At 41.9% G+C, this 14,990-nt stretch overlaps 1 protein-coding gene across 1 annotated transcript in view; it reads left to right on the top strand.

The window, feature by feature from the left end:
• Window positions 1-10,276, top strand: part of grik3 (glutamate ionotropic receptor kainate type subunit 3) — a 339,056-nt gene extending 328,780 nt beyond the window's left edge. The window contains exons 14-16 of the mRNA XM_061915139.1: window positions 330-555; window positions 4,738-4,988; window positions 8,063-10,276. Coding sequence (XP_061771123.1) covers window positions 330-555; window positions 4,738-4,988; window positions 8,063-8,434 — 849 coding nt within the window. The 3' untranslated portion in view covers window positions 8,435-10,276. The remainder of the gene's footprint in view (window positions 1-329; window positions 556-4,737; window positions 4,989-8,062) is intronic.
• The last annotated feature ends 4,714 nt before the right edge of the window (window positions 10,277-14,990 follow it).

Genomic DNA, 14,990 nt, shown 5'->3' with positions numbered 1-14,990 from the left:
GTACTGCGGGGACGTCACAAGAAAACACAGAGGGGCAAACAGAGAGAACTGGATTGCATCAAGCAGGACGCGGCTTACTGTACGAAAACAGTAGGTCATATTCTGGCACGGGATGGCAGGTTGTGCCGGCTTACGAAGGCAGCTCGCTCATCATCGTCAGGTGCACTGATTGCAGATGGTCTGCAGGCGCGTCTGCAGCTTCCATGCAGAGACTCTTAATCCTGTAACAAAGCAAATACAATCGCCTGAATCTGTGGATTTGGGACTTAAACTGGTCATACTGGAAAACCGACTCTGTTTCATATTTGTCCCCGTTTCCACTCCGTCAGAAATCCAAGGTGTCTACCTTCGAGAAGATGTGGGCCTTCATGAGCAGCAAGCCCAGCACCTCGCTGGTCAAGTCCATCGAGGACGGCATCCAACGAGTGCTCAAGTCCGACTACGCGCTCATCATGGAGTCCACCACCATCGACTACATCACCAGGCGCAACTGTAACCTGACGCAGGTGGGGGGCCTCATCGACAGCAAAGGATACGGCATCGGCACCCCCCTCGGTAAGAGCCCGAGAACGACCGCCGAATATTTGTAAGCTGTCCATTGATGATATGAAATGTCTTGTTCGGTTTTTGAGAAATTTTGAGTTAAAACTGCAATTTTCCACGGCTTTGGAGATGTAGTATGAGAGTTGTAAGAGAGGCGACACACCATCTGTGTGTAAAGTATTCCAGTCACTAGAAATACAAGAGTGTCTTTTCGTGCTCTCTTATGGGAGTCATTCTGTTGGAAATATATATATATATATATATATATATATATATATATATATATATATATATATATATATATATATATATATATATATATATATATATATATATATATATATATATATATATATATGAGGAGGTTTTGGCTCAAAATCTCACGATACATGGCCCCATTCATTCTTTCCTTAACAGGGATCAATCGTCCAGCCCCTTAGTAGAAAAACCGCCCCAAAGCATGATGTTTCCACCCCCATGCTTCACAGTAGGTATGGTGTACTTGGGATGCAACTCAGTATTCTTCTTCCTCCAAACACAAAGAGTTGAGTTTATACCAAAAAAGATACATGGATCCTACAGCAGAGGATTGGGAGAATGTCATGTGGTCAAATGAAACCAAAATACAACGTATATATGTATATATATATATAATTCTATATATATATATATATATATATATATAAATATATATATATATATAAATATATATTTATATATATATATATATATATATATATATATATATATATATATATATATATATAAATATATATATATATACATATACGTATATGTAAATTTGTTTATTTATTATGTACCCCAAAAAGGGGCAAGCGGTAGAAAATAGATGGATGGATGTATATATATATATATATATATATATATATATATATATATATATATATATATATATATATACATATATATATATATCCCACCTAGTACCAACCTCATCACGTCCGTTGTGTCCTGAGCAAGACACTTCACCCTTGCTCCTGATGGGTGCTGGTTGACGCCTTGCATGGCAGCTCCCTCCATCAGTGTGTGAATGTGTGTGTGAATGGGTAAATGTGGAAGTAGTGTCAAAGCGCTTTGAGTACCTTGAAGGTAGAAAAGCGCTATACAAGTACAACCCATATATCATGTATCATTTATATATATCCATATGTATATATGTGTGTATATGTATATATGTACAACTTGACATACACTTCTGAAGGACATAATGTCCTAGATACGCAGTTGGGACTCCCAAGTGAGTATCCAATCATAGCGTAATGCGTTAATGGCACGTTCAGCGTGAGGCCAGCTCGTCATATAATTGGCTATGGCAATTATCTATCAACTGTATGTGCCTGTTCACTGGTACAGCATGGCAACATAAGATAGCTGAATTCTGATTGGAAACTCTAACCTAAAAACAACAACACTGGAAGGAGCATAATATGACACGAAGATAATATGAATAGTCACTATTATGTTAGATCCACTATGGACTCGACTCTCACTATTATGTTAGATCCACTATGGACTGGACTCTCACACTATTATGTTAGATCCACTATGGACTGGACTCTCACTATTATGTTGGATCCACTTTGGACTGGACTCTCACTACTATGTTGGATCCACTATGGACTGGACTCTCACTATTATGTTAGATCTACTATGGACTGGACTCTCACTATTATGTTAGATCCACTATGGACTGGACTCCTACTATTATGTTGGATTCACTATGGACTGGACTCTCACTATTATGTTAGACACACTATGGACTGGACTCTCACTATTATGTTAAATCCACTATGGACTGGACTCTCACTATTATGTTAGATCCTCTATGGACTGGACTCTCACTATTATGTTAAATCCACTATGGACTGGACTCTCACTATTATGCTAGATCCACTATGGACTGGACTCTCACTATTATGTTAGATGCAGTATGGACTGGACTTTCACACTATTATGTTAGATCAACTATAGACTGGACTCTCACTATTATGTTAGATCCACTACGGACTGGACTCTCACTATTATGGTAGATCCACCATGGACTGGACTCTCACTATTATGTTAGATCCACTATGGACTGGACTGTCACTATTATGTTAGATCCACTATGGACTGGACTCTCACTATTATGTTAGATCCACTGTGGACTGGACTCTCACTATTATGTTAGATCCACTATGGACTGGACTCTCACTATTATGTTGGATCCACTATGGACTGGACTCTCACTATTATGTTAGATCCACTATGGACTGGACTCTTATTATGTTAGATCCACTACGGACTGGACTCTCACTATTATGTTGGATCTACTACGGACTGGACTCTCACTATTATGTTGGATCCATTATGGACCGGACTTTCACTATTATGTTAGATCCACTACGGACTGGACTCTCACTATTATGTTGGATCCACTACGGACTGGACTCTCACTATTATGTTAGAGCCACTACGGACTGGACTCTCACTATTATGTTAGATCCATTACGGACTGGACTCTCACTATTATGTTAGATCTTCTATGGACTGGACTCTCTCACTATTATGTTAGATCTACTATGGACTGGACTCTCACTATTATGTTAGATCCACTATGGACTGGACTCTCACTATTATGTTAGATCCACTTTGGACTGGATTTTCGTTATATTATGTTAGACCCACTCGACGTCCATTGCATCTGGTCTCCCTTGGGGGGGGGGGTCCTCTCCAAGGTTTTCCATAGTCATTCATATTAACATCCCAAAGGGTTGTGAGTTTTTCCTTGCCCTTATGTGGGCTCTGAACCGAGGATGTCGTTGTGACTTGTGCAGCCCTTTGAGACACTTGTGATTTAGGGCTATATAAATAAGCATTGTTAGATAGATTGATTGATATTTAGGGAAAGTAAATTAAAAAAATACTTTTGTCTTTTATTATGACCTTCCACTCAGTGCACCAATTTTAAGGATTTTTTGGCATAAACGATACTAAAGTAATGAGGATTGATGCCTTATCGTACCGTTTTTGACACAAAACATCTGGCAACCAATAAGAGACTATAAGAAAAAAATGTCAAAATCGCCTTAAAGGGGTTTTCCTTTTTGAGGAAGATCAATCAATCAATCAATGTTTACTTATATAGCCCTAAATCACTAGTGTCTCAAAGGGCTGCACAAACCACAACACAAACCACTACGACATCCTCGGTAGGCCCACATAAGGGCAAGGAAAACTCACACCCAGTGGGACGTCGGTGACAATGATGACTATGAGAACCTTGGAGAGGAGGAAAGCAATGGATGTCGAGCGGGTCTAACATGATACTGTGAAAGTTCAATCCATACTGGATCCAACACAGTCGCGAGAGTCCAGTCCAAAGCGGATCCAACACAGCAGCGAGAGTCCCGTTCACAGCGGAGCCAGCAGGAAACCATCCCAAGCGGAGGCGGATCAGCAGCGCAGAGATGTCCCCAGCTGATACACAGGCAAGCAGTACATGGCCACCGGATCGGACCGGACCCCCTCCACAAGGGAGAGTGGGACATAGGAGAAAAAGAAAAGAAACGGCACATCAACTGGTCTAAAAAGGGAGTCTATTTAAAGGCTAGAGTATACAAATGAGTTTTAAGGTGAGACTTAAATGCTTCTACTGAGGTGGCATCTCAAACTTTTACCGGGAGGGCATTCCAGAGTACTGGAGCCCGAAATGAAAACCGCAGACTTTTTTTGGGCTTTGGGAATCACTAATAAGCCGGAGTCCTTTGAACGAAGATTTCTTGCCGAGACATATGGTACAATACAATCGGCAAGATAGGCTGGAGCTAGACCGTGTAGTATTTTATACGTAAGTAGTAAAACCTTAAAGTCACATCTTAAGTGCACAGGAAGCCAGTACAGGTGTAATGTGATCAAACTTTCTTGTTCTTGTCAAAAGTCAAGCAGCCGCATTTTGTACCAACTGTAATCTTTTAATGCTAGACATGGGGAGACCCGAAAATAATACGTTACAGTAATCGAGACGAGGCGTAACAAACGCATGGATAACGATCTCAGCGTCCGTCGTCAAAGATGGACTCTTTCTTTGACGACGCAGACTTTGGACGTGACTACGGATCTCATTAGGCACCCAGCTGGCGCCTCATCCAAAAGAAGTTAAAAAAGCGGCCTGGTCTCTCGTGTTGCTTCCAGGCTCGCCGTACAGGGACAAAATCTCCATCGCCATCCTGAACATCATGGAGGACGGACGCCTCCACATGCTGAAGGAGAAGTGGTGGAGTGGCAGCAGCTGTTCGGATGACGAGCGCAGAGAGACGGGTCCCATGGGCATCCAGAACCTCGGCGGCATATTTATCGTGCTGGCGTCCGGCCTGCTGCTCTCCGTCTTCGTGGCCGTCGCCGAATTCGTCTACAAGCTGAGGAAGACGGCGGAGCGAGAGCAGGTAGGTGACCTGGGCCGATCCTCACCCACAGGGCGGGGGGGTCTCCTATCCATTACCACTCCTGCCACGCGTCGCGGCTTGCAGTTCCGACATCATCTGAGAGGATTTGCACGCCCGCGGCTAATCTAATCCCGGCTTGGCCACAATATTTACTTATTTTAATAGGCATGAATGCAAATTGGAGCAAATAGAATTAATCCGTTACTCGACGCCGCGGTGACCCCCTTTCACTACGACGCTGAGTGGAAGCGAGTGTGCTGCTGCATGCTCCACTACGCCACTTGTTCACAGCACCACTAATCACTTGTTGTGGCGGCTGACAAACACACACACACACACACACACGTTGCACAATGCATGTCGCATACAAATTAGCCGCATTAGCGCATGCACCCTATGCAAGCTGCACGAGACGAAGACGCAATCGCTGGAAATAAATGCGACGTTATGAAATGTACAAAAAGAAGAAGCTTATGACTACGGCGTCCCCACGGACTACAATGGCGGACTCGCGCGCATTTTTAGGAGATATGCAGATCCCAAATACAGATCAGCAGGTAACAGAAGGTAAGAGAAGTTGGGAACCGGAACTCTCTAATAAGTAAAGTTCCTTGGGTGAATAATGTCAACTCACTACACCGGTAGTTTTTAGCGCTTCCATCGCGAGATAAACAATTTGTATCTTTATTTACACTACTTTATATTAGAAATGGCATCAGCAGAAGATGAATGTCCCATAACAAGAATTTAGAGGAAAAGAAGGAAGCTTTTCAGGACTTATGCAGATCCCAATTAGACATCAGCAAGTACCAGAAGGTAAGAAAAGTTGCTTTTGCATAATATTGCGAAACAAAACACCGGATAATATTTCCGCAAATAGGTGTCATTTTGTAGTCCTTATACATACAGCATAAAAATACTGGTACCGTATTTCCTAGAATTGCCGCCGGGACGCTACTTAATTTAAAACCTCTTCTCACTCCGGCACTTACCAAAGGAATGCGGTAAATTTAGGCATGCGCTTACAAATTTGAGTGTGATGTAAGGATACCATCATGAAAAGCACATATAATAAAAAAACTTTATTATGGTCTTACCTTTACTTATAAATTAAGTCCATGCGCAGCTCCTTCTGATCAAAAGCATCGATAACTTGTTTATAGAAGTCTTCCTTATCTTTCTTCAGTTTTAAAAGTCTCTCTGTCTCGATGGAGATCTTCCTTTTTTACCTACTACTTCCATTGAAAGTCCAGTTTAGAAAACTGTTTTATTTGAGACATGTAATCCTCCATGTTAAAAGTGCAAGCGAGAGGAAAAAATGAACTCCTGCTGCTTGTTGTCACTTCTTCTGCAGCCGAGTAGTCGCAAGAAGGGTCACTAGCGCCCTCTACCACCAGGAGGCGGGAGTCATTTAATGACTCATATTTGACACACGCAGCTACGGTATATCAATAAAACATACCTGCTTACTGTTCTTTTTAGCATATTCAATTTCTTAGACCTTAAATCCTACTGAATAGCTCTTAATCTTCTTCCCTTTATGCGATTTCAAATGATTGAAATCAGCCTCCTCCATTTTGAAAATGATGACAGGTGAAGTGTCACTCGTGACGTGACGAGTTTGACCCGGGGGAAATTCTAGGCATACGCTTATAAAAATAATATTTTGCGAAATGAGTTTGACCCGGCGTTAATCCTAAACCGGGGGTAATGCTAAGCATTCGCTAATTATTTTGCTAAACGAGTTTGACCCGGCAGTAATTCTAGGCAGGCGCATACTATATACCCGGCGGCAATTCAAGGAAATACGGTATGTTTAATGCACCGACAATCCAACAAGCGGTGCGCCTTCATAGCTTTTTCGAAGTCGTACTAAAAACATGTTCACAGATTTTTATAGCGCCGTTTGTAATGTTCCGTATTCTCAATGGAACATATAACAAGTTTTTGTTGTTTACCTGAGTCATATTGCAGACTACACACATCTCTTATGTGTGACTGCCATCTACTGGTCACACTTATCATTTCACCACGTACCAAATAAAATAGTTTTGAGGGCGGTAAGCACAATCAGAATGATTCTGTACGTTAGCTTCACCCGGGTTATAAGGCGCACTGTCGATTTTTGAGAAAACCAAAGGGATTTGAAGTGCACCTTATAGTCTGGAAAATACATTAAGCACTTTTTGAGTTTTTTTTATTATAGCAACGGTTCTCATTTTTTAGTCAAAATAATCAATCATCACATCCCTAACACTGAATCCCCTCGAGGCAATGTTGCAATATTCAATGCGCCTTATAGTCCGAAAAATAAGGGTGATGTTATAGCTCGGTTGGTAGAGTGGCTGTGCCAGCAACCCTGAGGGTTCCAGGTTCGATACCCGCTTCCGCCATCTTTGTAGATGATGCTACTTTACTTAACCCTTGTGGAATGTTCGTATTGTTGTTACTCAGCCGGCGTTTGTGGGTCTGATGGCGGACTGTCGATTTTTGAGAAAACGAAAGGGATTTTAAGTGCGCCTTATAGTCCGAAAAATACGTTAAGCACTTTTTGATTATATAAACGGTTCTAATTTTGGTCAAAATAACCAATCATCACATCCCTAACACAAACACTGAATCCCTTTGAGGCAGTGTTGCAATTTTCAATGCGAAAAATACGGGGGTGGTGTTATAGTTCGGTTGGTACGGCGGCCGTGCCAGCAACCTTAGGCTTCCAGGTTCGATACCCGCTTCCGACATCCTACTCACTGCCGTTGTGCCCTTGGGCAAGACACTTTACCCACCTTAACACTGGTTTAAATGTAACTTAGATATTGGGTTTCGCTATGTAAAAGCGCTTTGAGTCACTAGAGAAAAGTGCTATATAAATATACGTTAATATCGCATTTCCATGCAAGAGTACTCCACGTATTTCATGGCAGCGATATGATATTTGAAGTCGCTTTGTGGACATTCTGTGCCGTCAGACCAAATTAAAGCTAAGGCCTGTACCCCTTTGCCCCGCCCCCGCCCCCGCCATCCGCCCCCGCCTCCTCCACCCACCTACCCTCGCCCTCCCTTTTCACCCAGAGGTCTTTGTGCAGCGCCATGGTGGACGAGATCAGACTGTCGTTCACCTGCGAGAGGCGGGCGAAGCACAGGCCGGCGCCGGCCCCCCCGGCCGCGGCGAAGACGGACGCGGTGATCAACATGCACGCCTACAACGACCGCCGTCTCCCCGGAAAGGACAGCCTGAGCTGCAGCGCTGGGATGACCCCCGTCTTTCCGTGACCCTGCGCTCCCCGCAGGGCAAGAGCCTCCTGAGCAACGTGTCGGGGGCGGTGACCGAGACCAGAGACAACGGCATCGACGGGATCCTCCGCTTCACCATGAACCACGGCGACATGGGGACGCTGACCAAACACGGGCAACTCAAAGTGGCGGCGTCGGCCACGCAGGTATGACGACGCCGCCCCGCAAAAAAAGACATCATCCCGCTGGGGGGGGAGGGGGGAGGGGAATGTTATTTTCATCGCGTTCTACTCGGACGCTTAGGTTCGAGTCCGATGTTTACGTGCGCTACGCAAGAAAACCCACGGCAATGAAGAGAACAGGTAATCGGCGGCAAGGCAATAAACACATGACCTACTTTCAAATACTTGTGGGCGTTCGTACCTCGAGCAGACCGATTCAGTTCCTAAAACACGCTTGTAACCGTCGAGGTGTGTCATTTCACACAAACAAGCAATCGACTGGCTCCGAGATGTGGACCCTCCCCGACCTCGTGTGACTTGTACGCCTGTGGACCTGCGTCTCCTTCCGACACCTTCTATTTGCCAAAGATGTGCACACCTTAGCGAGTGTTCACACTGTACAAGAATATGCGGCGCAAACCAGATTGTAGCCCGGAAAAAACAACAGACGGCGTCCCGTAGGAACGGGGATCTTATTACCTATCTTTGTCTCTGTGGGTGAAGGTGGATATAATGTTCCCGATCAGCCCCAACATCTAAACACTTCTTTCTAATTCCATTTTTGACATTTTCTGAAAGTTTCGTCAAAATCCGGCCTTAAATTTTTGCGGAACAGAAGAAACAGAGTGCACACTGTTGTTTGTCTCTTTGGCGCTGCTAGCATACACACGTAGAAATGATCCGGATCAAGCCCAAAGTGAATTCTGTTGTTCCTTATCCAATTTCTGACATTTTCTGGAAGTTTCGTCAAAATCCGGCCATAACTTTTTGCGCTATCTATTGCAGAACAGAAGAAACAGAGCGCACACTGTTGTTTGTCTCTTCGGCGCTGCTACCATACACAAGTAGAACTGATGCGGATCAAGCCCAAAGTAAATTTTGTTGTTCCTTATCCCATTTCTGACATTTTCAGGATGTTTCCTCACAATCCGGCCATAACTTTTGGCGCTAACTATTGCGGAACAGAAGAAACAGAGTGCACAGTCCTGCGGCTGTGCTATCATACACATGTAAAAATGATCCGAATCAAGCCCAAAATATATTCTGTTGTTCCTTATCCCATTTCTGACATTTTCTGAAAGTTTCGTCAAAATCCGGCCATAACTTTTTCCGGAACAGAAGAAACAGAGCGCACACTCTTATTTTTCTCCGCGGCACTGCTAGCATACACACATAAAAATGATCCGAATCAAGCCCAAAATATATTATTTTGTTCCTTATCCCATTTCTGACATTTGCTGGATGTTTCGTCACAATCCGGCCATAACTTTTGGCGCTATCTATTGCGGAACAGAAGAAACAGAGTGCACAGTCTTGTTTGTCCCTGCGGCTATGTTATCATACACATGTAAAAATGATCCGAATCAAGCCCAAAATATATTCTGTTGTTCCTTATCCTATTTATGACATTTTTTGAAAGTTTTGTCAAAATCCGGCCATAACTTTTTGTGGAACAGAAGAAACCGAGTGTACACTCTTGTTTGTCTCCATGGCTCTCCTAGCATACACACGTAGCAATGATCCGGATGAAGCCCAAAATAAATTATGTTGTTCCTTATTCAATTTCTGACATTTTCTGGAAGTTTTGTCAAAATCCTGCCATAACTTTTGGCGCTATCTATTGCAGAACAGAAGAAACAAGAGTGCACAGTCCTGCTGCTGTGCTATCATACACATGTAAAAATGATCCGAATCAAGCCCAAAATATATTCTGTTGTTCCTTATCCCATTTCTGACATTTTCTGAAAGTTTCGTCAAAATTCCGCCATAACTTTTTCCGGAACAGAAGAAACAGAACGCACACTCTTATTTTTCTCTGCGGCGCTGCTAGCATACACACATAAAAATGATCCGAATCAAGCCCAAAATATATTCTGTTGTTCCTTATCCCATTTCTGACATTTTCTGGATGTTTCCTCAAAATCCAGCCCTAACTTTTGGCGCTATCTATTGCGGAACAGAAGAAACAGAGCGCACACTCGTGTTTGTCCTGCGGCTATGCTATCATACACATGTAAAATTGATCCGAATCAAGCCCAAAATATATTATGTTGTTCCTTATCCCATTTCTGACATTTTCTGAAAGTTTCGTCAAAATCCGGCCATAACTTTTTGCGGAACAGAAGAAACCGAGTGCACACTCTTGTTTGTCTCCTTGGCGCTGCTAGCATACACACGTAGAAATGATCCGGATCCAACCCAAACTAAATTCTGTTGTTCCTTATCCAATTTCTGACATTTCCTGGAAGTTTCGTCAAAATCCGGCCATAACTTTTGGCGCTATCTATTGCGGAACAGAAGAAACGGAGTGCACACTCTTGTTTGTCTCTGTGGCGCTGCTAGCATTAAAACGTAAAAATGATCCAGATCAAGCCAAAATATATATTCTGTTTTTCCTTATCCAATTTATGACATTTTCTGGAAGTTTCCTCAAAATCTTGCCATAACTTTTTGCGCTACCTATTGCAGAACAGAAGAAACAGAGCGCACACTGTTGTTTGTCTCTGCGGCGCTGCTAGCAAACACACAAAAAAATGATCCGAATCAAGCCCAAAATATATTCTGTTGTTCCTTATCCAATTTCTGACATTTTCTGGAAATGTAATCAAAATCAGGCCATAACTTTTTGTGCTATCTATTGCGGAACAAAACAAACAGAGGGCACACTGAAAAGGGGCGCTTTCCAATTTTTCAGCGGACTGCATTGCAGAATAACTAACTCCTCCCCCTTCCTCTCGCGCGAGATGGACCCAGCAATGGGGCTATATGAGTACTTTCCTTACCGTATGACATATTTATCCAGACAATCCAGGACTGTTGAACCACTTACTATATGCTTTATGCTGATCGTTATCATCATTAATGGTCTCTTGAATTAATTAAGTCTAAATGGTGGTAGTAGTAGTTTGCTGTCTGAAGAATGAGTTCATGATGGGGGTAGAATCCGGAATAGAAAAGTTCATAGTTACCCCCATTTAATCCATCTGTAACAACACATTATTGCCTAAAAAACTACTCATAGAGTACAGACCTCCCGCAAGTAATACAGTCCTGAATCCAGACAGTGATCCGGATCATCTCCAAAATGTAATCACTTGTTCCTTGTCCCCTTTCGGACATTTTATGAAAATATGCTCGGAACTTTTTTAAAGCTATCTATCTATAGCGGATGAAATAAACAGAGTGAAGCCTCTTGTCTGTCATCAGCTATCTTTGTCTCCGTGGGTGAAGGTGGATGTAATGTTCCGGATCAGCCCCAAAATCTGATCACTTCTTTGTTATTCCGTTTTTTACATTTTCTGAAAGTTTCGTCAAAATCCGGCCATAACTTTTTGCGCTATCTATTGCAGAACAGAAGAAACAGAACGCACACTGTTGTTTGTCTCTTCGGCGCTGCTACCATACACAAGTAGAACTGATGCGGATCAAGCCCAAAGTAAATTTTGTTGTTCCTTATCCCATTTCTGACATTTTCAGGATGTTTCGTCACAATCCGGCCATAACTTTTGGCGCTAACTATTGCGGAACAGAAGAAACAGAGTGCACAGTCCTGCGGCTGTGCTATCATACACATATAAAAATGATCCGAATCTAGCCCAAAATATATTCTGTTGTTCCTTATCCCATTTCTGACATTTTCTGAAAGTTTCGTCAAAATCCGGCCATAACTTTTTCCGGAACAGAAGAAACAGAGCGCACACTCTTATTTTTCTCCGCGGCACTGCTAGCATACACACATAAAAATTATCCGAATCAAGCCCAAAATATATTATTTTGTTCCTTATCCCATTTCTGACATTTGCTGGATGTTTCGTCACAATCCGGCCATAACTTTTGGCGCTATCTATTGCGGAACAGAAGAAACAGAGTGCACAGTCTTGTTTGTCCCTGCGGCTATGTTATCATACACATGTAAAAATGATCCGAATCAAGCCCAAAATATATTCTGTTGTTCCTTATCCTATTTATGACATTTTTTGAAAGTTTTGTCAAAATCCGGCCATAACTTTTTGTGGAACAGAAGAAACCGAGTGTACACTCTTGTTTGTCTCCATGGCGCTCCTAGCATACACACGTAGCAATGATCCGGATGAAGCCCAAAATAAATTATGTTGTTCCTTATCCAATTTCTGACATTTTCTGGAAGTTTTGTCAAAATCCTGCCATAACTTTTGGCGCTATCTATTGCAGAACAGAAGAAACAAGAGTGCACAGTCCTGCTGCTGTGCTATCATACACATGTAAAAATGATCCGAATCAAGCCCAAAATATATTCTGTTGTTCCTTATCCCATTTCTGACATTTTCTGAAAGTTTCGTCAAAATTCCGCCATAACTTTTTCCGGAACAGAAGAAACAGAGCGCACACTCTTATTTTTCTCTGCGGCGCTGCTAGCATACACACATAAAAATGATCCGAATCAAGCCCAAAATATATTCTGTTGTTCCTTATCCCATTTCTGACATTTTCTGGATGTTTCCTCAAAATCCAGCCCTAACTTTTGGCGCTATCTATTGCGGAACAGAAGAAACAGAGCGCACACTCGTGTTTGTCCTGCGGCTATGCTATCATACACATGTAAAATTGATCCGAATCAAGCCCAAAATTAATTATGTTGTTCCTTATCCCATTTCTGACATTTTCTGAAAGTTTTGTCAAAATCCGGCCATAACTTTTTGCGCTAGCTATTGCTGAACAGAAGAAACAGAGCGCACACTCATGTTTGTCCCTGCGGCTATGCTATCATACACACGTAAAAACGATCCGAATAAAACCCCAAATATATTGTGTTGCTCCTTATCCCATTTCTGACATTTTCTGGAAGTTTTGTCAAAATCCGGCCATAACTTTTTGCGCTATCTATTGCGGAACAGAAGAAACAGAGTGCACACTCATGTTTGTCCCTGCGGCTATGCTATCATACACATGTAAAAATGATCCGAATCAATCCCAAAGTAAATTCTGTTGCTCCTTATCCCATTTCTGACATTTTCTGGAAGTTTTGTCAAAATCCGGCCATAACTTTTTGCGCTAGCTATTGCTGAACAGAAGAAACAGAGCGCACACTCATGTTTGTCCCTGCGGCTATGCTATCATACACACGTAAAAACGATCCGAATAAAACCCAAAATATATTGTGTTGCTCCTTATCCCATTTCTGACATTTTCTGGAAGTTTTGTCAAAATCCGGCCATAACTTTTTGCGCTATTTATTGCGGAACAGAAGAAACAGAGTGCACACTCATGTTTGTCCCTGCGGCTATGCTGTCATACACATGTAAAAAATGATCCGAATCAAGCCCAAAATATATTCTGTTGTTCCTTATCCCATTTCTGACATTTTCTGGAAGTTTTGTCAAAATCCGGCCATAACTTTTGGCGCTATCTATTGCGGAACAGAAGAAACAGAGTGCACACTCATGTTTGTCCCTGCGGCTATGCTATCATACACATGTAAAAATGATCCGAATCAAGCCCAAAATATATTCTGTTGTTCCTTATCCCATTTCTGACATTTTCTGGAAGTTTTGTCAAAATCCGGCCATAACTTTTTGGGCTATCTATTGCGGAACAGAAGAAACGGAGTGCACACTCATGTTTGTCCCTGCGGCTATGCTATCATACACATGTAAAAATGATCTGAATCAAGCCCAAAATATATTCTGTTGTTCCTTATCCCATTTCTGACATTTTCTGGAAGTTTCGTCAAAATCCGGCCATAACTTTTTGCGCTATCTATTGCGGAACAGAAGAAACAGAGTGCACACTCTTGTTTGTCTCTGCGGCGCTGCTAGCAAACTTACATAAAAATGATCCGAATCAAGCCCAAAATATATTCTGTTGTCCCTTATCCAATTTCTGACATTTTCTGGAAATTTAATCAAAATCCGGTCGTAACTTTTTGTGTTATCTATTGCGGAACCAAATAAACTTTTTTAAAGCTATCTATCTATAGCGGATGAAATAAACAGAGTGAAGCCTCTTGTCAGTCATAAGCTATCTTTGTCTCTGTGGGTGAAAGTGGATGTAATGTTCCGGATCAACCCCAAAATCTAATCACTTCTTACTTATTCCATTTTTGACATTTTCTGAAAGTTTCGTCAAAATCCAGCGCTAACTTTTTGCCGAAAGGAGTGCACACTCTTGTTTTTTTTCTCTGCGGCGCTGCTAGCATACACATGTAAAAATAATCCAGATCAAGCCCAAAATATATTCTGTTGTTTTTTATCCATGCATGTTACACAGAAAAATCCGTCCAATTAAGTTTGTATTTATTGTTAATGCTTTTTTATTTTTTTATTTTAGCATATTGGTGCAAAAAAAATAAAAAACGGCGAACATGAAAAAAAATAAAGCAAAAATTGCAAAAACTTCAGTTGAATAAAATGTAATAAAATTGACAGTATATGTTTTGTCCCCGGTTAAATTGCGCCAATATAAGTCGTGAAAGTGGCGTTTAAGTGGACCTATTGACATGTGGCAAAGAAAACCTCCGTGAGGTTATTATTATTATTATTATTATTATTTTTGTTTTGTTTTTTCAAAT

This window comes from Nerophis ophidion, linkage group LG11 (genome assembly GCF_033978795.1).
Source record: "Nerophis ophidion isolate RoL-2023_Sa linkage group LG11, RoL_Noph_v1.0, whole genome shotgun sequence".
Taxonomy (NCBI): domain Eukaryota; kingdom Metazoa; phylum Chordata; class Actinopteri; order Syngnathiformes; family Syngnathidae; genus Nerophis; species Nerophis ophidion.
The sequence above is the reverse complement of the archived record's forward strand: the minus strand, read 5'-3'. Positions and strand labels throughout refer to the sequence as shown.